Source organism: Tupaia chinensis, unplaced genomic scaffold (assembly GCF_000334495.1).
Source record: "Tupaia chinensis unplaced genomic scaffold, TupChi_1.0 Scaffold000520_1, whole genome shotgun sequence".
In the NCBI taxonomy this organism is placed as follows: Eukaryota; Metazoa; Chordata; class Mammalia; order Scandentia; family Tupaiidae; genus Tupaia; species Tupaia belangeri.
Window position 1 is genome coordinate 474551 of NW_006160033.1, and position 26545 is coordinate 501095.

A 26545-nucleotide genomic window follows, 5' to 3' on the forward strand; every position below is an offset into this window, starting at 1 on the left:
AAAGGTGCGACTGAATCTGGAAAACCTGTTGCTTAGTCACATGCTCCCTCACCTGGGTCATATCTGATATCTTTTTTTTTTTTTTTTGAGAGGTTTTTGCTATAGGGTACATGCGTTCGCCAGACAGACAGAGAGAGACAGAGAGATAGAAAGCAAGAAATCACCCCCCGGGGGATGGCCAGTTTTAAGCCACCGGGTCCGGGATGCGAACCACGGTTGACTACATGGGAGTCCAGCGACATAGCCATTACGCTAACTGCTGGTTCCCAATATCTGATATCTTAATGCAGCAGAAGAAATGGCACATTCGTTATGTATCCTGAAAAGTGAACTGAGTCGAAGTAGAAATGAACCTAAATTCTGGAGCTGGTTACCTTGAAAGGTATTTGTGCTTGTTGAAAACGTGGCCAGTCAGGTTGGTTTAGGCACCCCCACACCCTGGCCTGTGGTTCTTAGTGTCCACTTCTGGATGGCTGGACACTGCCGAGGAGCTTGCCGATGAGTGCACACATGTTCACACCACTGAGCTTCAGCTGCATCCTTGTTAGTCCACAGCCCTGTGAGTCTATTGTTGACTCCTTATCTGGGTCACCACGCAGCCGTTATGACTCCCTCCGTTCCCTCCAGCCCCATCCTTTCCCCTGCTCCCTCCTCTCTCAGTAGTCGTCCACCCCTTAGCGTCTACTCTTCTTCTCTCCATATTTATTTCACATTGTATTTGCTGCCACCCACCTCTGTCTGTCTCTAAGGAAGACCCGTCTGCCCCGGCAGAGCTCACTTGCCTCCTGCACTAATGTGGACAATGATCACAATGATGTTTCAGGCTGAGAACGGAAATGCTTCGAAAATGTTTCAGATTTCTGATTTGTCTGCATTTTGGAATATTTGCATATACATAATGAGATATCTTGGAGTTAGGATGCAAGTCTAAACACAAAAATTATTTATGTTTCATATACACCTTATACACATAGCCTGAAAGTAATTGTATATCATTTTTTCTTTATTTTACACTCATTCACTGAACATCATCACAGCACACAAAATGCAGTTTCCCATCCAGAATACACTGTATAGTGGCTTAGTCATATATGTTATCATCACAAATAATTTTCCATTTCTTGTTTCATATTATATCCCCATTTCTCACCCTCTGACATTCCCCACCTCCCACACTATCTCTGGTATTTGCAGTTGCTTTCCATTCCTCCGCCCACCATTTTATTGATTAACAAACTATCTTAATTGATCTAACTACTTTCAATAGCAAGTTCAGCTGGTATATGAATATTTGTGAACAAATGTTTGACTTTAGGCATAAAACGGTGAGTAGAATGAATCTACTATAAAATAGCATCTAGCTGAGGCTATATAGCTTACTGTGGTCATTAAATAGATATTTTTAAATACTTTTTTTTTAAATTTCAAGAAAGGTAGTTTTAGCTTTAATAAATAAAAAAAATATAATGTTAGGAGAACTTTGGTTAAGACTTAAAGCCAGGAAGCAGATTAGGATTCTGTTCAAATAGTAGTTACATAGACCTGTCAACAATTCAAGAGTTATCTCTGGAGTACAAGCATAGAAAAAGATCAGTTATAGTTTTAGTCAAAAGTCATAGAATTTTATTTCGTCACCTCAGTCTGATGTATTTAATCTAACTTCTGTTGTGGTCCAAGTTTTCTGTTTAAATTCTGGAAGATAATATAAAACTCTGTGTGTCTGACTTTAGTTTTCCTGATATAACACTCCCTTCAGAACTCCTTGGAGAACTGGTCTGGTGTTGGTAAATTCTTTCAGGTGTGGTTTATCTGAGAATGTTCTTATCTTCTTTCCCATATGAAGGATAATCTTGCCGGATATAGTATTCTTGGTTGAAATTGTTTTTCACTCAACACATTGAATATATTTCCCCATTCTTCCCTCGCTTGCATTGTTTCCGATGAGAGATCCACTGTTAGCCTGATGGGATATCCTTTGTAGGTAACTTGTCATTTCCCTCTTGCCAATTTGAGTATCTTGTCTTTATCTATGGTTTTAGTCAATCTGTCTATAGTGTGTCTTGGAGAAGATCTTCTGGGGTTGATTCTATTTAGGGTCCTGTGTGGTTTCTTGGGTCTGAGTCTTTGAATGCCTCTCTAGGATTAGAAAGTTTTCTTCCAAGATTTCATGGAATAGATTATCAATGTCCTTATCAGTCTCTTCACCTTCTGGGATACCGATTATCTGGATATTTGGACTTTTTTCAGGGGGGAGGCAAGCAGGGAGAGGTTTTTGCTATAGGGCGTGTGCGCTCGCCAGAAAGAGAGAGAGAGAGACAGAGAGACAGAAAATGAGAAATCACTCCCCAGGTGGGATGGCCATGCCACAATCCCTTCTCAATTCTTCTCTTGGGATCTTGGGCATGCACTCACACGCACCCGGCATGAGTTTAAGCCACCAGGTCTGGGACTTGAACCACAGTCAACTACATGGGAGTCCAGCAACATAGCCATTATGCCAACTGCTGGTCCCGATAATTGGACATTTAATGATATCTAATATTTCTTGTGTATTATTCTCATTTTTTGGACAATTTTCTCAGTCTCTGTGGTGGATTTTTCTAGACCAGCAATTCTGTCTTCTACATCTGAGATTCAATCTTCTGTGTGACCTAGTCTGCTTTTAATACTTTCAAGGGAGGTTTTGATTTCCTGGACTACAGCCTTCATCTCTAATAGTTCCATTTGATTCCTTTTTTTTTTTCTTTTGAGAGGTTTTAGCTATAGGGCACATGAGCTTGCCAGACAGAGAGAGACAGAGAGACAAAAAGTGAGAAATCACTCCCCCCCCCCCCACCGGGGATGGCCACTGGCCACACCACAATCCCTTCTCCTCCATTCTCCTCTCGGGATCTTGGGCACATATGCACACACGTGCGTGATTAAGCCACCGGGTCTGGGACTTGAACCACGGTTGACTACGTGGGAGTCCAGCGACATAGCCATTATGCCAACTGCTGGTCCCCATTTGATGCTTTTTTTATGATGTGTATTTCCTCCTTTAGATCATGCAGGAAATTCCTCACCTCCTGGAACTACTCACCTCTATTCTCCTACCTCTTCTGAAGTTCATCATCTCTCTTCTCTTGCATCTCTGTTAACTTTGTCACTATGAATATTCCAAATTCTTTCAGACATTTCCACGAGTTCCATTGTACTGTCTGTGGATGAAGAGGAATTATTCTTTTCCCTTGGGGTGGGGTATTATCTTGGTTTCTCATATTTCTTGTACCTTTGCAGTGATTTCTGGTCATCTGATGGGTTATATGATTCTTCTTAATTCCTAGAAGATCAGTCTGAGAGTTCTGGGGTGTACAGGAGGAGGTAATGTGCAATCTCTGTGCTGTTCCATTTTTATCCCTTTGTGTAGCAGAGTCAGTGGGTATTGAGGAATATGTTGACCTAATAGTATTTGGATATTTGGTTATTGTTCTCTTAGATCTGTCTAGACATTCAGTGCATGGAGGCCAAGCAGCAAAATGATGAGGTAAAAGAAAAAGGATAAGAAAACAGAGAAAAAGGAAAAAAGAAAGAAGAAGAAAAAACAAAAAAAATTTAGTATTTTTTTTAAAGCAAAAAATAAAAACTGCACAGTGCACTTTTGCACCGTGTGAAGCCACTAGTTCTCAGCTGCAATGTCTTCCTCTGAAGGCCTGCCCCTTGCCTCTCCTAGATGGGAGGGGGAAAGGGGGTTATTATTATTATTTTTTTTTAGAGGTTTTTGCTATAGGGTGCATGCACTAGCTGAAAAGACAGAGAGACAGAGAGACAGAAAGCGAGAAATCACCCCCCAGGGGGGATGGCTACGCTACAATCCCTTCTCTTCCATTCTCCTCTCGGGATCTTGGGCATGCATACACACGTGCCCAGCATGAGTTTAAGCCTCTGGGTCTGGGACTCGAACCGTGGTTGACTGCATGGGAGTCCAGCGACATAGCCATTACACTAACTGCTGGTCCTGGGAAAGGGGATTATTAACAAGATAAAGGAGGATCTGAAAGCCAAGAAAATACCTTACAAAATTTTTTTAAAAGAAAATTACAAAAAAATAAGACAGAGGCAGAGAGAGACAGAGAGTGAGAGAGACAGAGAGAAGGATAGACAGGTCACCCTACCACTCAAGACTGGGGGCTGGAAGCTGAATTAACAATAGACAATCTTCATTTCTCTTATTCCCTGAAATCACTAGTTATCAGCTGTAATGGAGGAGTCTTCTTCTGAAAGCCTGCCCCTTGCCTCTCCACTGAAGACTGGGGGCTGGAAGCTGAATTATCAATAGACAATCTTCATTTCTCTTATTCCCTGAAAGCACTCTACAATGTATGTTTTTTAATTGCCAGAGGGTGTGTGTACGCACCAGAGAGAGACAGAGACAGACAGAGGAAGAGGGAGAAGGTACCACTAAAGAGGCACGGTCATGGCACAATGCTTTCTCCTCCGTTTCTCCATCCTATCCGGATTTTGGCCATGCACACACATACACCCAACATGTTTTTCAAGCATCCAGGGCTGAGACTTTAACTATATGGTCAGCCATATGGAATCCGGCTCCCTTAACCACCAGGCCACAGGGCCGACCCTCCACAATATAGTTGTGTTGCAAGCATTTTGATCGTGGCCCATCAATGAGGCCACTGTTGAATTTTCCAGTGTACTGTCATGCCAGTGCTCAAAAACCTCAGATTTGGAAGTACTTCAGGTTTCAGCTAGGGATGCTTAACTTGTCATAGTAAAGGTCATGGTAAAAGCATAGTCGTAGCAATGGTGGCTGCGACATTTGTTTAGTGACTGCTCACTGTGTGCTAGAAACTGTCGAACAGTTTACCTACACACTTATTCAGCCCTTGGAACAAGTCTGGGCATTAGCTATAGCTGTCCTTACTTTCATGATAAAGACCCTGAGGCCGAGAGAGGGTATTCGCCCACCTCCTCGACCTTACCGTGACCAAGCTAAAATTCACACCCAGGTTGATATTAACTCTGAAACTTGTGCTTTGGGCAAAGTTCCTCTCCCTCTGCCCCATCCGTGATTTGGTTGGTCCTCTAGAAACAGGACTGAATAGATGTGAATTCATGCTACCCCGACCCTTAGCGACAATCAGGTTATCTCGAAGGATGTACAATGACAAGTCTCACTTCCTCTGCAGAGGAGTGTTTTCTGAAAGGGACGTGTGTATGTGTTCTGATCACGGAGAAAATGTCCTCTTTGCGACCATCTTCTGAACAGCAGCAGCTGGCAGCTTATTACAGAGCACTCTGAGGACGCCTGGTGTGACCCCACACCAACCTGCAGAGCCTAACCGTGACTTTTCTTTTAGACCTGAGGACACTGAGGCACAGAAAGATAAGTCTCTTGCAGGGAGCATCTTAAAGTAGATGAAGTCTTTGCGCTTTCACTGCTGGGCACGGGGAAGCTCTAAACAAAGACATCATCGGCTGGGCTTTATGGGTAGAAGAAAGCCGAGTGTTAGCCAGAGCAGGCCGTGAGAAGCTTGTTTAGAACCACGAGGTGCTCCACAGCTGAAGCACCCGGCTTTGCCTTCCCTATAAAAGAATGAGCACAGACTGGCTCAAGGCCACAGGGTTCTCCAGCAGATGCTGGGTCTGCCTGACCCCTGCTTTTATTTGCCTGTCCTTTCTCAATCCACAGCCCTTCCCCTCAGGGTACCCTATCTCTTTGCCCTTGGGCAGGAGCAGTCCCTTGCCCACAGATGCAGAGCTGACTGACTGCGGGGTGCCTAACGCCTACCCTCAATTCACACAAGACAGCTCCCTGCCCGGTAGGCACTTGCTGTATACCCACTCCCTCCAGTGAGCGGGAGACTAAAGAATGGTAGCATCTTTAATACAAATCTTTTTCACTAAGGAGGGCAACTAATGCCTTAAACAAAGTGAGTCCTTAGTGCTGGAAAACTGGCGCACTGAGTGTTGAGAAATGAAGGGTGTCACAGTTGGTGAGAAACTGCCCCCTGCGATGGCGGAGGAGGCAACGTTTCCCTTCTCTCAGGAGCACCTGTGTGGTCAGAGCTCGGACCCAAAACCTGTAAAAGGTGGTCCCCAACCCACACCCTGTTTACCCTCAGGCTTTGTGACCGTGGTGTGTGGCTCCTGCCTTCAGGGTGGGGAGCTTTCTGTTCCTGAACCTCCAGGAAGCGGCTCTCTCTGGCTGGCAGGTACTCACACTGCAGTTCCTGCCCACTCCCCCTGCAGTAGCTCTGAGCTCCCACCGCCGAGTCCGTGGTCAGTCCACTCCTGCAGAGGAGACTGGAGAGTGACAGGAACACTCACGTCCACGTGGGCCATGGAGAGCTGTCCGAGTTAAATGCAGATGGTATTAAGTAGGGTAGCTTTCTTTTCACATCATTATTTGTATTAAGCAAATAAAGGAAATATATTGGTTTGTGTACAGAAAAGCCCAGAGCTGATCCAAGGAAAGCTTTCTCAAGCTGCCTGGGTTTCTATCTTAGGCCAGTGACTTCTGGGTTGGCTTTATTCTCACATAGGCTCTCCTTAAGTGGTGGGCTAACAAGAAGTTTAACAACCTGGGCATTACAGTGTATCTTTCCAGAAGACTACAACAAAATTTCAGGGTTATCCGTCCTTGAGCCAATCACTGAGGCCAAGGGGGATGAGGAGCTGACTGACTAGGTCTGAGACTGATACCTAGAAATTACTATTTCCATTTTACAACTTTCCCCCAATCACATAACCAGTCAGGGGAAGTCAGGTCACTGACCATGGTTCATTTAACCTGCAGCTGGCTGTCACTAACCCCCATGTGTCTTTGCATAGGTAGCTGGATTAATCAGCCCAGTGTTGATCGGTCTTTGTTCAGCGTTAGAGACAGCCTTTGAGTTGGCCTTTTCTTCATTTGTTAAATTTCTCTAAAACTTCTGCGGTGCTAACCACTTCCTGCTATGGCTTGCCGTCTTGTTCTTACCTCTGTCAGAATACTCTTCACTCTCTGTGTTGTTCTGTCTCTCCGGTGATCTTTAGAATTATTTATGTATGTATGTATTTATTTTTGATTTTTAAATTTGACCAGAGTGAGAGAGAGTGAAAGAGAGAAAGTAAGAAAACAAGCCACCAGGTCCAGGACTTGAACCACAGTCAGCCATGTGAAAGTCCAGAGCCTTAACCACCATGCCACCTGGCGACCCTGGGAAGGTTTTTAAAATTTCATCACAATGTGCACAAACTCGCTGGAGAAGACAGAGAGAGAGAAAGTGAGAAAGCACCCTCCACCCCCACCCATGGGGCATGGCCATGCTGCAATCCCTTCTCCTCCATCTCTCTCTCCTTTGGGGATTTTGGGCACTCACACACATGCACCTGGCATGTTTCTCAAGCCACTGGGTCTGGGACTTGAGCTGCAGGGTCAGCTACGGGATTCGGCTGTCTCAAATACCAAGTCACCAGCTGGCCCTCTGTAAAGTTTCTCCTTTTCCATTTTTGTGTCCCTATCACCTGGCAACTCTTCCTGGCTCATAAAAGGCACTCTCCATGTGGGATGGAGACAAAAATTCATCATGGGGTGAGTCTGTTTCAGAGCAGAGGCCTCACAGACCCTGCCAGTACTTAGGATGCCTTCTTTTCTCTTCATAACAAAAATCTTGCTGAATTTCTAGCAACTTGACTGGAATCAAGGCCACCTTGCCTCACTCCTTGTGCCCAAATACTAATCCATCATTGTGTCCTGCTGGGGACTCCGAATAAAATGCAGAGGAGCTTTGGGCCAAGGCCTGAGCATCGTCCAGGGAGGACAGCTGCTGTGCTCTCCTGCTGGGTTCGATGTGTTGCACATCCTTTAAACACAATGGAATTGAACCATTAGAAACAGTTTTCATCTGGATCTCCCAAATCTCCCTGCTTTATAGTAGTAACTATTGGGTCATTGGAAAAGTCATGACACATTTTTGCATGAAAAAAAAAAAAACCAAAACACAAAAAAACCAAAGAACAAGATCTTATGACTTTTCCAATGACACAATAATTCCCCTCTGTTATATTGTATTTTTATAACTCTTCAGAGAATTCTGTTTTAAGTCTTTTTTGAAAAATTTATAAGCAAGCAAAGGACCAGAGTTTTGAATCTAATTATGCCCTGTGAACACTTCATAACAATTATGACTCAGAAATGAGACCTTGGTCTGGGGCAGTGTGTCTTACCGAGGCCTGGGTGAATGAGAGCATCTTGTACGGAATGTTTCTTCGGTGAGTGTGAATCAGCCCTTGGCAAGGCGTGTGATCGATTCTCCAGTGCTGTACCCGGATGCCCAGCTATGTAACTGATTGTGCTGTTTTCTCTCCTCCCCAGATCTGAGATTCGGCTATTGACTGCAAATAGGGGGGAGCTGTGCAAGATTTAGAAGAGAGAGTGAGGCAGGTGCCCAGAATCTTGTCCCTCACCCACTCCTCAGAAAAGGGGGCATCCCTGCTATCACCTTTGGAGCATGTAGGGGTTGCAGAAATGAACTGCATCTTTGCATTTCCTCTGTGTTCAGTGAGTGCCTTGCATACTGAAGGTACTTAGTGTCTTTCTGAACAGAAGGGTGGGCCATGGGATCAGCAGTTAGCGTAATGGCTCTGTCGCTGGACTCCCACGTAGTTGACCGTGGTTGGCGTCCCAGACCTGGTGGCTTAAAACTCACACTGAGCGCGTGTGCGTGCGTGCCCGAGATCCTGAAAGGAGAATGGAGGAGAAGGGATTGCGGCATGGCCATCCCCCTGGGGGGTGATTTCTCACTTTCTATCTCTCTGTCTCTCTGTGTCCGTCTGGTGAGCACACACAGCCTATAGCAAAAAATAAATAAATAAATAAATAAAAAGAAGGGTAGGCCAGAAATCAGTATGGCTGGATGTGATCAGTTAGAGGTGGGATAGCTAGTTTGGAGCTTAGTTAGGGTTTTCAGAGGCAAGGCTGTCCTCTTGGACACTGGAAGCTGGGTTAAATTGTCCAGGTTCTCATTAAGGCTTTGCCATCACCCAGCTGTGTGACTCCGAACGAGTTTGCCTTTTCTCTGTGTTAATGAGAAGAATGGATGAGTTGTTCCTCAAGGGCCTGCAATTCTAAGCTTTTCTTGGTTGCCATTGCTCCAGTTGGGCAAAGAAAAGCTAGTTTTGGAAAAAGGAAGAGAGTTCTGGGTTTTTCCTGTTCGTGTAGAACTGGCCCCTGGCTATGTTTTCTGAGGGTCTTTGGATGCCTGGAGAATGGTCTGTGATCCCCAGTACCTCTGGGGTATCAGTTTGTACCAACAAAGTCTAGTTATCCCCCATACTCACTGTTTCTCTTTAGGAAGCCTTTTTTGAATTTACTTGTCTTAGGGGAATTGTATTGGTTTCTTACTGCTGTTGTAACAAAGTACCATGAGCTCAATCACTTAGAACAACACAAATGTTAGCCTACAGTTCTGGAGTTCAGAAGCTCAAAATTAGTCTCCCTGGATTAAAGTCAAGCAAAGCAAGTTCCTTCGGGAGGATCTAGGGGAGAATCTGTTTTCTTACCTTTTCCTAGAGACCACAAATAGGGGAGCTGCACTTCCTTGACTCAGGGCCCCTTCTTCCATCTTCAAAGCCAATATTATACCATCTTGCCTCCCTGACTTCTGCTCCCATCCTTCTGTCTTCTGACTGATCCTTCTGTCACCTTCTCATAAAGGGTCTTGTGATTATATTGGACCTACCCAGGTAATCTAGGATAATCTTCCTATTGAAATATCCCTTAAAACTTATTTGTTTTATTTTATTTATTTATTTTTTATTATGATTTAAAATTTGCTATAGGACATGTGCACTCACCACAGAGAGAGTGAGAAAATGAGAAAGCAAGCAAGCTGCCAGGTCTAGAACTCGAACCATGGTTGGCCATGTGGGAATCTTCCTATTGAAATATCCCTTAAAACTTATTTGTTTTATTTTATTTATTTATTTTTTATTATGATTTAAAATTTGCTATAGGACATGTGCACTCACCACAGAGAGAGTGAGAAAATGAGAAAGCAAGCAAGCTGCCAGGTCTAGAACTCGAACCATGGTTGGCCATGTGGGAATCCAGTGCCTTAGCCACCATGCTGCCTGTTGGCCTCAGAATACCCTTCATTTAATCATATCTGCAAAACCTCCTTTGCCATATAAGGTAACATATTCATAGGCTCTGTGGATTAGGAAATGGACATCTTGGGAAGAGTAAGTCATTATAGAACCTACCACAGAGATTATCCACTCAATTTTAAAACCTGGACTTAGGGAGAACAGTATATTGAAACTCCTTTGTTGGAGTTGGGAATTATAGATGGTCTCTTGGGAGCTGACTCTTCCTGCTTATAGGTTTAGCAAAAGCAAAATGCATTTGCTCTCTGGGTATATTTAGGTTCTCTTTCTTGAACTATTCGAGGGCCTTTATCCATAGAAATCTAGATTCAAAAAGAGGTGTTCACATCTCCTCAAAGCCACCAGGTACTGATGACCCACTTCTGTCATCTGTCTTCATCATTCCGAGTGCTCACCAAGTGTGAGGCAGCACACTGGGAAAATGCAAGAATCTCCAACACATACTCTCTCCCTTCCTGGGGGTTATGTCTTAAGGAGTAGAAGACACATATATGATTAGTTTAAACACAAGGCAGGAGGTGCCAAGTGATGTCACAGTGACAAACCAGGGCAGTGGGAAGACTGTAGGGGACCTCTCTTCCAGCCCCCAACTGAGTCAGATCATGTACTCCAGTTTTGGGCTCAGAAATAGAATCACTGCATGCACCTGGATTTCAGGTTATTAACTCTTGCAGGCTAATCATTTTAATTTTTTTTTAAAAGTAAGATATATCTTTTTATCTTGATTCCTTGGCTCAAAAGAATGATTCAGTTCCGATGATTCATTTGAATCACTTCTGTTCATGGCTGATTAAAACTGAGAACAATAAGGTTTGCTAGGCAAAGCAAAAGTTAGGAAGAAAATCTGGTTTGTCTTCTTATTCTGGCTGGGTCTGAATAGGTAAAACTTCTGTACCGGGCCGTACTCTGAGAAGCACTCGTTTGCTATGGCTGACCTACAAATACCCGGCATGGTTGGCTTTCCTTGTGGAAAGATCTCTCTTCCTCCTCACGTGGCCTTTTAAGGGTGATAGGGAATCTCTAGCAAGAGCTCCCTCCAGCCCAGAATGCAATTTTAGAAAATACAGCTGACTTCTCTGGGAAAAACAAAACCAACCTCATCTTACTCTGGTCTTGGAAACCAAATTGGCACCTCATTATCGCCTTGTTAACAAGGACAGGCTACGTGGTGGACAAACCTGGTAGGAAGGGTTGGCCCAGTGTGGACAGGGTTTTGAGTTAAGCCTAATTGCGCTTCTAAAGCTCAGCTACTTAATACTCCACAAGCCCAAATCTATCATCAGGCTCTTGACCATCTTCCTCTTCCTTTTGTATCCACACATATGTGCACAGCGTTCCCCAACTCTACCACTGCCGTGATTTATGTTGGGTCACACTGGGACCCCCAAAGCTCGGCTACAACCAGTCCCCCCGCCTCCCTGCAGAGGAGGAAAGGTGTGTGACCACCTTTAACCTTGCAAACTCCCCCCACCCCCCTCCAGCCCCCTGCCTAATATCTTCAAATGCAACCAGTCTGGTCTGCCCTTGGCATGCAGCAGGGCTGCTGGCTGGGGAAACGTGATGTCTTTTTAAGAGCTGAGAGCAAGGTTTTGATTTTTCGCACAAACGAAAAAGAATAACAAAGTCTTTTTATCTGGCTCTGAAATGTGTTTTGTACTTCTATTTGAATGTGGGTGTGCCTGACGTTCTGGGAACTCACTTCAAACAAAACAGCGAAGCAGTCCCTGAAGATATACTCAGAGGGGGCTGAAAAGCTGCATGCTTTAATTGCCTCGTGCCCCTTATCTTCTTCTCAAAGCCTGCTTTGAATCTCACATACCCACTACTTTGTACTCAGTAAATAGGTCACCTATTCTCTCTGAGCTGGAGGTTCTTGCCCTCCAAAATGCGATGAAAATGAGCTATCCCGTAGAACTGCCTAGAGAGATCAAATGAGATGACCTAGGCCAAGCGTGGGTCACCTGTTCGCATCACAGTAAACGCGAGCAGTCCTTCCCACTCACCCGCTCCTACCACCTCCACACCCCCTCCAGTGCAATGTGCCAGCCTAAGCAGCCGCTGTCTTTCTTCAAATGCACTCTAAGCCGGGAGAGGTGTGACATGTCACTCGCTTTCCATGTTGGGCTCCCTTTTTCTTCCTCACCAGAACCTGCCCCCAACCTCCCCCCGCCCCGTGCCCCAGTCTCTCTCTCCTTGTTTCATTGTTGTTGGATTTTCACTGTACAGGGCCTGTGACAGTGGAGTGTCCAGCTGTGACATTTCTACCCCACACTTCATAGGCACGCTGATCGCACAGCTTGGATTGTCCATGCCAGCCCCAACTTCAAATTCCACAATCCCATTCTTCCCATTCAAATGTTGTGGATTTCCAGTTCAGCACCAAATCCATTTCCTGGTTACACCCACTTCCCAGAGGGGAATTTATAAGACTTGGAAAATGTGGTCCTATGAAAGAACCCTGGCTATGGTAACCACCTATCTCAGACTTCCTGGAAAATCTGTCCCATGCTGGACCACATCTCCTGGTTTTGGGTCCAGAAAACACACTAACCAGCTGGCACAGGCCACACAAAAGGCACATTCCGTGCAGAATTCTCGCCCTGTAAGAGCCCACCGTGGCCTACTGTCTTGAATTCAGATTCTTCCCTTGTAATTTTGGAGGTACTTTTTATCCTAGTTGGGTTTGAGAGCTGGATGGAGGGGGACATAAATCTCGTTGCTTTTGGAGATGAAATGAGGACAAGGATGAAAATGTGTTTGGCACAAATATTCGCACGATTTATTTGATATGCAATTTAAAGCCTACTTTCTTGTTGTTGCACTTAACAGCCAAGCATACAGGTTTTTTCATGTAATTAAGGTTTCTTTCCTTTTTTTTTTTTTCTCTTTTAAATACTGACTTTACCAAATAGTGATTCCCATTGGCAATGATGGGTGGAGGTGGGGTGAGGAGAGCAGATATCTAAGAGGATTTAATGTATAGGAATGTTTTCTATTTTAAGCTAGGTACTGGGTACGTGTTTTTGAAGGTCTTAAATGTTACATAATAAAGTAGAAATTCAAATACCAGTAGTAGATGGTTACTTAATATTTCATTTTGTAGATATATCATAATTTGCCTGGTTCAAACCCCATCCCACTATTACTGGATGTTCACAATTTTCAGCTTTGGACTTTGAAATAATGTAATGTTAACCATCTGTAGTTATCAATTTTTGTCTGCATTTTAGCTCATTTTCTTAGTATAGATTTATAGAATTCAATTATTGGGTCAAAGAATCCAACCATTGAGTAGTCAGAAAAGTCATGTCATATTTTTCTGTTTTTTTTTTTTAATGCAAAAATGCATCACAACTTTTCCAATAACCCGATATAATGAATGAATATTGCCAAACTAAATTTTAGCAAAGCTATGAGTTTAAACTATCATTAACATTATGTCTATTCTACTTTACCTATCTAATACTGAGTGCTATTTTCTTTTAATTTACTGTTTTGCTAGGGAAACATGTATTTCTTTTTTGGGAGGAGGAGAAGAGAAATTTTTGATATAGGGCACATATACTCACCAGAGAGACAGAGACAGAGAGATGGAAAGCAATAAATCACTCCTCCCGGGGTGATGGCTGTGCTGCAATCCCTTCTCCTCCATTCTCCTCTAGGGATCTTCGGCATATGTACACATGCACCTGGTGTGAGGTTTAAGCCACTGGGTCTGGGACTCAACCCGTGGTTGATCATGTGGGAGTCCAGCAACATAACCATTACATCATCTGCTGGTCCCAAGGGAATATGTGTTTCTAATGGTGTTAGTTCGGTTTGTATTTCTAATCACCAGTGAGATTGTATATTACCATATAATTTTTTATTGGAGTTTTTTTTCCTTTGATGCGTGTGTGCAAGTACAGGATTTTGCAGACTCCCTTGTATGAAAGACTTGTGTGGGAAGGTCTTTGTAATGTGGGAAGGGGGGACTACAGAGAAGTCAAAAACAGTTTCTTGCCCCCCTGATTGAAAACCAGCTGTGTATTTAGACCTCTGTCTTCCTGCAGTGCCGCCAAGCTCCTGGACAAGAACCCATTCTCGGTCAGTAACACGAACCCTCTGCTTCCCTCACCTGCCAGCCTCCAGCTGGCTCAGCTGCAAGCCCAGCTCACCCTCCATCGGCTGAAGTTGGCACAGCAACACTGCGGCTGCCACAGTCCTGAACCAAGTTCTCTCCAAGGTGGCCATGTCCCAGCCTCTCTTCAACCAGCTGAGACATCCATCCGTGATCAGTGCCCCCCATGGCCCTACTGGGGTGCCCCAACATGCTGCAACCATACCCAGTACCCGATTTCCCTCTAATGCCATCGCCTTCTCACCTCCCAGCCAGACACGAGGCCCGGGACCTTCCGTGAGCCTTCCCAGTCAGGCCCCCGGTGCCATGGTGATGCACCCTTTCAGTGGGGTAATGCCTCAGACCCCCGCCCAGCCGGCAGTCATCTTGGGCATTGGAAAGACTGGCCCCGCACAGGCTGCAGCAGGGTTCTACGAGTATGGCAAGGCTGGCTCTGGCCAGACATTCAGCTCCGAGACAGACAGCCAGCCTAGCTTCCTGCCAGCCTCGGCTCCGACCTCCGGGAGTGTCACCTATGAAGGGCATTACAGTCACGCAGGGCAGGACGGCCAAACTGCCTTTCCAAAAGACTTCTATGGACCCAGCTCCCAAGGGTCACATGGATTCCCAGCTGAGCAGGCCGGAGCCATGAAAGGGGAGGTAGGGTCGTTGCTGCAGGGTACAAATAGCCAATGGGAGAACCCCCATGGATTCTCTGGCCAGGGCAAGCCTGATCTTACAACAGGTGCCAGCCTGTGGCCGCCACCCCCCAGCCAGCCCTATGAGCTGTACAACCCCGAGGAACCCACCCCAGACCGGACCCCTCCTTCCTTCGGGGGTCGTCTTAACAACAGCAAACAGGGTTTCGGTGGTGGCGGCCGGCGGCGGGCCAAGGAGGAGCCGGCCATGCTGTCTGTGCGGCCCCTGCAGGCGCAGGAGCTGAATGACTTCCACGGTGTGGCTCCGCTTCACCTGCCGCACATCTGTAGCATCTGTGACAAGAAGGTGTTTGATTTGAAGGTGAGTTTGTCCAGGACAGGCCGGGAGGCACAGCTGGAGCCTGGGCGGACTTCTCCCCACCATCCAGCCCTCACTGCTCCTGCCAGGAACCGTGCCATTTGGGGACTGGGTAGCGGGAGTTTGCCATCAGTTTCCCTGGGTAAAACCATAGGTATTAGAAACTCAAGGAATTTCAGGAACGTTTTCAGTAAAAGCCAGTCACTTGCTTTAAGGCAAGTAAGCGTTGTCCCCTGATTTATAGATGAAAAAGCTGAGGCCAGGTGGGGGATCGAATGACCCCACCTGGGCTGTAGACAGGGACTCAGGAACTCAAGACTTTGGCCTCCTCGTGGAGGGTTTTTCCTGAGTTTGGAAGGAAAATAAAGTTAGCAGAATTCTGGGACGGGGCGAGAGAGTAATTCTCAGGTGAGACCTTGACGAAGGTTATACTGGATCTCAGTTTCCCCATCCGAGGCTAGAGTTCATGACACCTTATCAGCGATTGTCAGTGCTTTGGCCGCTGCAAACAAAGGTTATCCTCCCCACCCAGATGTAGAGCTGATACAGTGAAATATTCCAAGGCGATACTACAGGTGGTAACCGACAGCCGCACCTGCATGAGGCAGATACTATTTTTACTGTCACTTCACAGGTGAGAAAGCAGAGTCCCGGAGAAATGAAATGGCTTGCTCAGGGCCCACTAGGTAGAAAGTGGAGATGAAGATTCAAAGGTGGCTCTGACCCTCCCACACCTGTGTCTCTTAAGCACTGGGAAACCCCACCTCCTTCTCTCATCCAGTCCAAGGGCAAGGGCATATGAAAGGCCCTGCTTATGGGAGCCACCCCACAGTGTGTCATTCTCCTCTGCTTGTCTCACATCACTCAAGTGATGTGACATCCCTGCGACTCAGGACACACCCGCTCTCCTCCAGTCTTGAGGGGCTGGCTGGCTCTGGGAGGTGCTCCCGTCAGCCTTTCCTAAAGCCTTTCCTCTATGAGTTCGCTGGCCTGTTCTCCTCACTGGACATAGAAATGGGTGGTGTCTCCCTGGGGAAGAGTGGAGAGAGTGGAGGTGAGAGGTGGGGACAAGGGCCCACTGAGAAGACAAGAGTGAGAGTCTGGGCTGTGGTGCAGGATGGGCATGGGATGTGCAGAGGAGAAGGGTGATGGAGTGAGGGCTGGGTGGGGAGGAGCCTGGGGAGAGGAGGGAGGGCAGAGGTGTTGCAGGGTGGCCCAGCCTCTGGGCGCTCTGTACTTCTTGCCTCATCCTCAAGCTTCCTGTGGACTCAGTTCTGCTCTGGGCTTGCCCTTTCCTTCCTCTCCAGGACTGGGAGCTGCATGTGAAGGGGAAGCTGCATGCTCAGAAGTGCCTGGTCTTCTCTGAGAAGTAAGTGCTGCCCGGGAGGACAGGTTCATGTGTGTGCACAACAGAGAGTCAGCGAGCGCCTGCTTTGTGTCGCGCTCTGCTCTGGGCACTGGGGAGCCAGCAGCAAACAAAACAGGCAAAGTTATTGTGCCTGAGAAACTTACACTTAAAGGGGAGGAGACAGGATAAACAAAATGAACACGTAAATTAGATAGTGTCGTTAGTGGTAAATGGTAAGGCGGAAACAACACCGGAATAAGGATGGAAGGTGTGTGTGTGTGTGTTTGGGAGACTAGTTCTTGCATCTTCTTTCCTTTGTGGAGAGATTTTTGCTATAGGATATGTGCACTTGCCAGAGACACAGAGACAGAGAGAGTGAGAAATCATTTCCCCACCAGGGATGACCACACCACAATCCCTTCTCCTCTGTCCTCAGGATTTTTGGCATACATGCATGTGCCTGGTCTGAGTTTCAAGCCATCAGACCCAGGACTTGAACCGTGGTAGACCATGTGGGAGTCCAGCACCTTAACCACTATACTACTTGCTGGCCCCAATTCCTGCATTTTTAATGGGGCAGTTGGGAGAGGCTCCCCTGAAGACACCTCTGGAGTGGGTAGAATGAGCCCTGGCTGACAGGGAAGTGTGCACCCGTAGTGGAACAGCAGGTGAGAAGGTTCTGCAGCTCCTGTGGAACTGCCCAGGCAACATCCAGTGTGACTGGGAATAATGGGGCAGGAAAGGAGCCAGGGAAGAGCCAGGACCCAGATCCTGAGTGATGGGGTTGCTGTGAAGGTTTTTGCTTGGAGTGTTATTGGCGCCATTGGAGATTTGAGCAAAGGAGTCATGTGCTCAGGCTCCCTGAATGGACCTTAGCTGCCAAGCTGAGCAGATGCTGGGGGTCAAGGGCAGGCCTCTGGAGACCAGTCAGCAGGTGGCTACAGTAAGTGCCAGGTGGAGGAGAGTGAATCTGACCCCGGGATGTAGAACAGATGGCTGGGGTTAAGGGTTTGGAAATGTGCGCTTTCAAAAAACCTCCTTTTCATTGGGCTGGCTCCATGGCACAGTGTAATGCGCTGCTTAAGAGAAACTGGATCCCACATGGATGGCAACTGTGGTTCGAATCCTTGACCCAGTCAGCTTGTAACATGCTAGGTGTTACCCTCAAGGTCTCACACACCTGAGAGCCCAAGATCTGAAGGTTGGAAGACTGGAAGAGGATCACAGAGTGACCAGATCCTGTGGAGGGTGTTCCCCTCTCTCTCTGTGTCTCTCTTTCTCTTTCCCCATCTCATTCTCCTGTGCATACTCTATAATGAATAAAGAGAAAAATGAGAAAGGACCTCTCTTTTTTATTTGTAGTAGCCCAAAGGTAAAAGCAACCCAAATGTCCTTTGACAGATGAATGAATAAACAAAACGTGGTCTATCCATACAGTAGACTCTTAGCCTTACAAAGAAAGGAGATTTTTGACACGTGGTACAGTATGGATGAACTCTGAGAATATTGTGCTAAGTGAAATAAGCCAGCTTGAAATAAGCCAGGACAAAAATTATATGATTCTACTTGTGTGAGAGAGTTAGAATAGTCCAAGTCATAGAGGCAGAAGAAGAACAGAGGTCACCAGAGGCTGAAGGGACTGGGGAGTGAGGGTTATTGTTTGATGGGTACAGAATTTCTTTCTTTTTTTTTTGGAGAGATTTTTTTGCTATAGGGTGTGTGCGCTCGCCAGACAGATAGAGACAGAGAGACAGAAAGCGAGAAATCACCCCCCAGAGGGGATGGTCATGCCGCAATCCCTTCTCCTCCATTCTCCTCTCGGGATCTTGGGCACGCAAGCACACGCACCCAGCGTGAGTTTTAAGCCACCGGGTCTGGGACGCGAACTGCGGTCGACTATGTGGGAGTCCAGTGACATAGCCATTACGCTAACTGCTGGTTCCCAGAATTTCAGTTTTCAACATGGAAACAGTTCTGGAGTTGTACAGGACCTCAAGAAATGTTACAGAGGGTCTTAGCTTTGCCATACTTGTGCATAATACAAATAGGCTTAATGCTGCTGATCGTGCACTTAAAAATAGTTACGATGATGGAACCAGCAGGTGGCATGGTGTTTAAGGCGCTGGATACTCCCACATGGCCAACCACGGTTCTAGTCCTGGGCCTGGTAGCTTATTTTCTCGCTTTCTCTCTCTCTCTGTGTGTGTGTGTTTCTATCTGATCAAACTAAATAAAAAAATAAAGGAATGAATAAATAAAATTAAATAAAATAATTTAAAAAATAGTTACGATGGTAAATTTTACATTGTGTGTATTTTATCCTAATTAAAATTATTTTTTAAAGATCTCCTTTTTTCTTTTTTTTTAAAGAATTATTTAACTTTATTTATTTATTTATTTATTTATTTATTTTTTTATTTAAATTTATTTATTTATTTATTTATTTATTTCAATTTGGTCAGAGAGGGACAGAAAGAGAGAGAGAGAGAGAAAGCAAGCTGCCAGGTCCAAGACTGGAACCAGGGTTGGCCATGTGGGAGTCCAGCACCCTTAACCACCACGCCCCCTGCCGGCCCCAAAAGTGTCCTTTTTCTAGCTACCTCTCCATCTTAAACTTCATTTATTTTTTCCATAAGTGAGAAAGACAAAGACAGCACCCCCATTGGGGCCTTGGTCCCACGATTCACCCACAGCTCCAGCTGTCTCTGGATCATGGGCACGTGCATGCCTAATATACTCAGGGTGCTCTCTGGATGCCAATTCTGTACCCTCTCACGTGGGTCAGGCTCACAAAGCATCGTGATTTACTGTCGTGCCACTGTCTGGCCCCTCTTTTTTTTAAATTGTGGTAAAATTCCATAAGTCTCACCATTTTAATTATTTTAAAGTGTACAGTTCAATGGCATGTAGAACATTCACAAGAGTGCATAAACATCATCACTATCTACTATCTAGTTCCAGAACATTCCATCAGTCCAAAGGAAAACCCATACTCATTAAGCAGTCACTCCCATCTCCCTAACCCCCACCCCCTGGCAACCACCAGTCTGTTTCTGTCTCTGGACTTGCCTCTGCTGGACATTTCTGCAAATGGAATCATACAAAACGTAGCCTTTCATGACTGGATTTTTTTTTTTTTTTTACTTAGCATAATGTTTGAAAATGTATCCACATTCTAGCATGTTCAAACTTTTTATGACCAAATAATATTCCATTTTATGGCTAGACCATATTTTGTTTATCTATTTGTCTCTTGTTTTTAGATTTTTACCACAGGGTATGTCTCTCTCTGGAGAGAGACAGAGAGAAGGAAGGAAAGTGAAAAATCAGCCCCCAGGGGAAATAGCCATGCCACAGCCCCTACTCCGTTCACCTCTCTGGATTTCAGCAATGCACATACACGCACCTGGAGTTCTTTTTCAAGCTGCAGGGTCCAGGACTGCAACTATGGAGTTGACTATGTGGGATCCAGCACCTGAACCACACCGTGCCACCTTTTGGCCCTATCCGTTTATCTCCTGATGAACATTTGGATTGTTTCTATCCTTTGGCTGTTGTGAAAAGTGCTGCTCTGAATACTTGTGTACAGGTTTTTGCTTGAACGCTTGTGTTCAACTGTTTGGGGTCTATTCCTAGGAAGGAATTTCTGGAAGTGGTAACTCTGTCTCGCTATTGAGATCTGGTTTCCCTTTTTCACCCCTCTCCAGCGCTGGTGTCCGCTGTATACTGGGTTCGGCAGAGGGACCTCTCTGTGCCTCTCCCAACAGCACAGCTGTTTATAACCCTGCTGGGAATGAAGGTGAGCAAGCCCCTCCAGGTCAGCTGCTTGAAACCGAGAGCGACTTCCCACCTGCTCGTCACGTTCTGTCTTTAACAACCAGGCCTTCTCTCACGTGCCCTTCTTAGCCATTAATAAACTAGACAGATCCCAGAGCACAAACCGGCACTGGGCCTGCTGTCCTCCCCCCCGTCCCCCACCCCAATATATTCCAGAAGTTTTAGACATAAAACGTCACTGATTACCAGCATATTCCGAAGTGTGATCATGCTGATCGCTAATAAGTATTAAACAGGAACTTTCCAGTTGCTCCTCCCACTTATGTCTTACTAATGACTGTTGAAGTAAATGACCGGATTTTTACCTGTCTGTGTAATTTATCATTTAGATTATGCCTCAAATCTTGGAACATTGTATGCAGCCATTCCAGCAAGGTCATTTGCTCAGTCAAATCCTGCATTTCCTTCAGCTTCCGCGGGGACAAATGTGAGTAGAAGCATTTCTTCATTGTCTCTGTCATCACCTGCCATGTCGGGACCTACAGGTACAGAGGAAGCTGGATGAAGCTGGTGTAAATGTGCCTTTGCTTCATTCACAAAAACCTACCTACAGAGAGGCTGAGAGCCGTTTAATCCAGTCCAGCAACCATTGAAGCACACCGATAAAAAAGCTGAAATAAATTCTTAAAATCGAAGGCTTGCGTTGATTTCCTAGCATTCGCCATTGCTTTAGATAAAAACAAAACAAAGCAAAGGGGTTTGAGCTTTTATTTATTTTATTTATTATTATTATTATTTAGAGAGTTGTTTTGCTATAGGGTGTGTGCACTTGCTGGAAAGACAGAGACAGAAAGCAAGAAGTCATCCCTTATGGGAGATGGCCATGCCGCAGTCCCTTCTCCTCCATTCTCCTCTTGGGATTTTGGGCACGCACGCACATGCACTTGGCATGAGTTTTACGTCGCTGAATCCAGGACTCAAACTGTGGTCAACTAAGTGGGAGTCCAGCGACATAACCATCGCTGTGGTTGTTGGTCTCTATGTATTATTATTTTTTTTAATTTGCCAGAGGGCATGTTGCACTTGCTGGAGACAGAGAGACAGAGAGAGAGAGAGAAAGAGAAAGTGAGAAAGCAGCCCCTGTGGGGAGTGTTCACAACACAATTCCTTCTCCTCCATCTCACCATTTGAGATTCTGGGCATACAAACACAAATACCTGCTGTGTTTGTCAAGACACCGGGTCTGGGCCTTGCATCCTTCCGTTTGCTGTGTGGGACCCAGCTGCCGTAACTACCACACCACTGGCTGCCCCTTATGTGTTTGGTTATAGTTGTTTGTTTGGGTTTTTTTTTTAAAGGACTTTTTGAGATTTTAAAGAAGTGGACTATTTCGTTTAATTCTAAAACTTGAACCAAGAAGAGAAAGTGTACAAATAACATTTGTTGGCCCCTGGGGGCAATGGTTGGTGTGGTAGAATACTTTTGTTTTTAGTTTTATTCTTCTCTGTCTGCAAGCAACACTTTAGCCTCTGAAAGCCCTGAGCTTCATCCCTGTACTTTCCACCAGTTGCGGCAATTCTCTTTCTCTCTTGGGTTTTGAATGTTTTGTATTTTTCTGGCTGCATGGAGCCTCTGACCTTCCTTCCCTACTTACCTGGCTTCTCTTCTGGGGTCTGAAAGGGCGGGTGGGAGGCAAAACCTGTTGTGAACCCAAATGCGTTCAGCTGACGCCAGCTAGAGGGCGCCTGTTTGTTCCTGCCTGTGTCTAGTGTTCCCTTCCCTACGGGAGCAGCTGCCCCCTCTCTCCTGCACCCTGGCAGCTCAGACTCCTCAGAGCAGGCCTCCACGTGCCAGGCACTGGAAGAGCAAGGCTCGAAGTGTAGCTTTCAGGCCCTGGGCAGCCAGTGAGTGGAGCAGGTTCATGACAGTTCACAAGACCTGCCTGGGCTCAGGTTTCTACTTATCTGTGTCTGTGTGATGTTGAATGGAAGAAGTGCTTCGAGAGAAAGCACCTGTTTGGAAGCTCTAGTGTTGGTGAAAGCATTTTGTGGCTTCTCTCTCTGTTTCCTTTCTGCTCAGAGCCATGCCCATGCCCAGGTCAATGGCAGCTTTCGGTCAGTCCCAGGGGAGTGGAATGGCTGGTGTCAGTGAGGCCTATCATTTGTCTTTGGGCTCAGACCCCTGATTACATAACCTTGTGTCCTGACGGGGGTGGTGGAGTCCCCCAACCACCCCTACCTCCAGGCCTCTTTCCACACACTCTGAACCACAGAGGAACCTCTGTGCCCACAGCTCTGCCCTGAGACCCCCTTCCTCAAGTCCTGCAAAAGAGGCTGGATTGGGTAGCAGGTGGCCCAGTGGCCAGTGCTTGTGCACTGACTCCATCCCAGGATCTGCGCACAGGAGAGAGCGTTGGCACCAACTGAGTCCTTTTCTAAAGAAGGCGACTGGTTGAGGAGACTTGGACAGGAGAACTCGGTGGTCTGCCCCATGCCTCATCTTCAACCTGCAGTGCTGACCACAAGGCCAGAGTTCCTTTCCTGCAGACTTGGAGTCAGGGGACCTAAGTTCAAGTCCTAGTTATGCAGCTCACCAGCTGTGTGGCCTCAGGCATGTCACTGTTTCTGTGGATGTTTCCTTAAATGGACACGATAACTCCCCTAATGGAGTCTGAAGGGAATATAAATAACTGGGTTTTCACCCGGCTTGCGTAATTTATCTTTTTGATTATGTGTCAAATCTGGGAACATCGTATGTGAACTTACAGCATAGTCTTGGACTCGCTGGCCAGCTGGAAGGTAGAGGCTCAGGATACACCGCAGCTCGACTGCCCTTGAGACCAAATGAGACAGTGCGTGTGACAGTGACTTAACTGTTCTGTACATATGGAGTCACAATGGTTGTTATTGAACGATAAGGCCTTTTTTGCCATTTACAAAAATTATTAATGATGTATTTAATTCCATTTGCTAATATCATTTATCAATTTGACCAGATAGAAACAGAGAGAGAGCAAGAGAAAGGGAAAGTGAGAAAGCAAACCACTAGATCTGAGACTCGAACCACGGTGGCCAGTGCCTGTAACCACCACACCACCTGCCGCCCCCCCCCCCTTAACCATTTCAGCTACAAAGAGTGTGTGGGGGAGATTATTTCAGCATGGATAAGGACAACTCTGTCTGTAGTCTCAGCATCGGTGTTCCTTTGCATGAATCTGTCTACTAATACCAATAGGCATGTCTACTCTTTTTTAGATGTTTTGGGATTCCCATGAAATTGCCTTTTTTTTTAATTAAAAATAATTTTTAAAGAATTATTTAGTTAATTTTATTAATTATTATTATTGTTATTTTTATTGGGTTATAGGGCACATGTGGTCACCAGAGAGTGAGAGAGAGAGAGACAGTGAGAAAGCAAGTCGCCAGGTCCAGGACTCGTCCTTTTCCTCTCCTTTTGGAAGTTTGGGCACACATGCACCTGTGCCTGGAGATCAAGCCGCCAGATCAAGGGCTCAAACCATAGTCAGCCATGTAGGAGTACAACACCTCAACCACCATGCCACCTGCTGCCTCGCCATGAAATCACTTTAAATTATTTATAGTCCAGAGAATCACAAACAATTGATTGTTCTTGTTCATGAAGAGTCATGGTAATTCATATTAGTACCGAGAAGCTCTGAGAACAGCTTTCTTCAAACGCCTAGAGATAAAGAGGTTTATCCTTAAGACTAAGTAGAAGTAACACGAGAAACTATTTTTTTCCTTCATTGGGAGCTTAGAAGTAACACGAGAAACTATTTTTTTCCTTTGGAGCCAGCAGGAGATGGAAAGTCCTGGATACTGTAGGCTGCTCATAGTAACAACTGCCGACATCTATGTGGTGCTTCATGTTTAGAACTTGTGTGTTGTATTAGCTCTCTCGATCCTCCAAGAACCCTATGAGGTGGGCACTATTACCCTTATGTACAGTCGGGAAAGACAGCGTGCCTTGCCTAAGATCACCTAGCTGGTGAATGGAGGCCTTGGGTGGTGAGCTCAGGCAACCTGGCTTTGGATGCCTCACTCTTAACCACTTAGCCATGCCATTTTCAGAGGGTCTCAGGGGTCTCTTCCTTGTTGTGATTCTTCTCTCCAGTCAGCCCCTCTCCCCTCTCCCTACTCCTATCCCACAAACTACTTAGGAGGAACTGAAGTTGCCCTGGAAGGTGGCAGGGACTTCTCTGGCCTTGGCCAACCATGGAGTAAGATGAAGAAGCCAGTCCCCCCAACAGCCAAATCCAAATGTTTTGGTGTTGTCGTGGCATTTTCTAAGATGAACTTGGAGGTTTGGAGGCATCTCTACAGCCCTGTGGAAGGGGAGATATATCATTTGACAAGTTTTATCATTTTCTGTTCCATGAAGTCTTGCAGGTCACGTGAGCCTTCCCAGGGATATCCAGGGACAAGGGCAGAGCCTGTCCCAGCCAGTCCCTGCATTACCAGTGGCTTGATGTCCACTTGCACCCCTTTGTCAGATCTGGCCCCCAAGTTTACCATTTCTGGCAAATGGAGTTGAATGCAGATGTATCTCTCTTTAGCAAAACCTCAAATAGAAACATACGGACATTTGAAGACAGGCTGAGAAATGCAGAGTCAATTAATCCATCACTGAAAAATACCTCGCAAGACACTTTTAAGTGGAAGATTCCCTCAGACAATTTTTTTTTTTTTCCTTCTTACAAATACTGACCTCCAAAGATAAGCAGATACATCCCAGGGTGATTACTCTGTTACCAAGGGATACTTGGCCAGGCTCCAGTGAGTGCCCTGTGAATTTCTTTTGCACATATATCTCTATGGCTTTTCCTGCTTTATAAAATGTATGTGTATTTGAAAATTTAAACAGAAAAAAACATGAATGAGGAGAGTGAGACTCCCCGTTACTCCCTCCTGGCCCCTATAGAATACCCACAGGGGCTTTGATTCCGTTTACTGTATATGTGTGCTCTGGTCTGAGCCAGGGCTTTTTCTGTTGGATTCTATTCATGTACATCTTTCAGAAACACATTTGTGGAGTAAAACCAGGAGTAGCCAGGACTCTGCCTGGATTGTAAGATCACTATTGTGTGTGGAGCAGGGAGTCGTTGCAGCTTCCAGAGCTCCGTTTTCAGCAGAACCAAGCAATGTGGAGCTCTGGGATGTAGCCTTCGGAGTGTACCTCGGCTGCCACACGTCTTAAAACAACCCTTGAAGCCATTTCCACTACCAGCACGCCTTTCTGACCAGAGGCTTGGCTGAATTTACAATATTTGCCTCAGCCTTTTGTCTCCCTGTTTATTTTCGCCAGAGATGGGACATGGAAGTGACAGTTGTGTGTAGCGTTGGCTGGGAGTGGGGTGATTTGTGTCTGTCCACAGCCCTCCCGCCGCACCAGGGCCCCTGGAGATAGGTGTTCGCTTTCACTTAAGCTCCTGCCAGTTGGTGGAGCCGAGCACCTTCTCGCTGGCTGTCTGAGTCGTCATAAACAGAGTCATCAGGTTTCTGGAAGGGCTGTGGGGCCTTCTCAGGCTGTAAATAGTTTTCTTGTGCCTACCTAAGATGCACTTTGCCTGTGACTGACCTCATAAAACCGCCTCTCCGCCTTCACAGCCACCTTGGAGTTTATTTAGCGCCGGTGCCACAGACAGGCCTCCCCGATACACGTCGTCTTATGGTGTCTTTGTCACCGGCACCCCGCACAAGGGGCCTGGTCTATTTAAGGAAACCCAGGCTGAGAGAAACATCAGTGTTTGTAGAAGGCCAGCCATTTTTAAGTCATAGGTACTCCTCGGGTTGCTGGCTGCTGCTGTATCTGTGTATCTGCCCTGGCCTTCAGAGACGTTGGTGCAGGGCACCCTGGTCTCCTGACTTCACTGAGCGTGAGGAATAGTTATTGATGTGACATTGCTACCTGTCCCTTCCACACACCAATTCCAGCTCCTCAGCAGGGGCCACCTCATGCATTTTCAAAGACAGCAATGAGAGGGAGTTGAGAGGAACTTTTTGTTGTTGCAAGACACATTTTTGTTCTTTTTTATATTTTTATTTATTTATTTATTTTTTTGCCGTAAGGGTGCATGCACTCACTGGAGAGAGACAGAGAGAAAAGGAAAAGTGAGAAATCACCCTCCAGTGAGG

At 46.0% G+C, this 26545-nt stretch overlaps 1 protein-coding gene across 1 annotated transcript in view; it reads left to right on the plus strand.

The window, feature by feature from the left end:
- RBM20 (RNA binding motif protein 20) overlaps positions 1–26545 on the plus strand; it is a 244077-nt gene that overhangs the window by 158809 nt on the left and 58723 nt on the right. The window contains 5 exon segments of the mRNA XM_006156850.1: positions 14202–14330; positions 14332–15268; positions 16573–16634; positions 20321–20412; positions 20780–20877. Of these exon segments, the coding sequence (XP_006156912.1) occupies positions 14202–14330; positions 14332–15268; positions 16573–16634; positions 20321–20412; positions 20780–20877 (1318 nt within the window).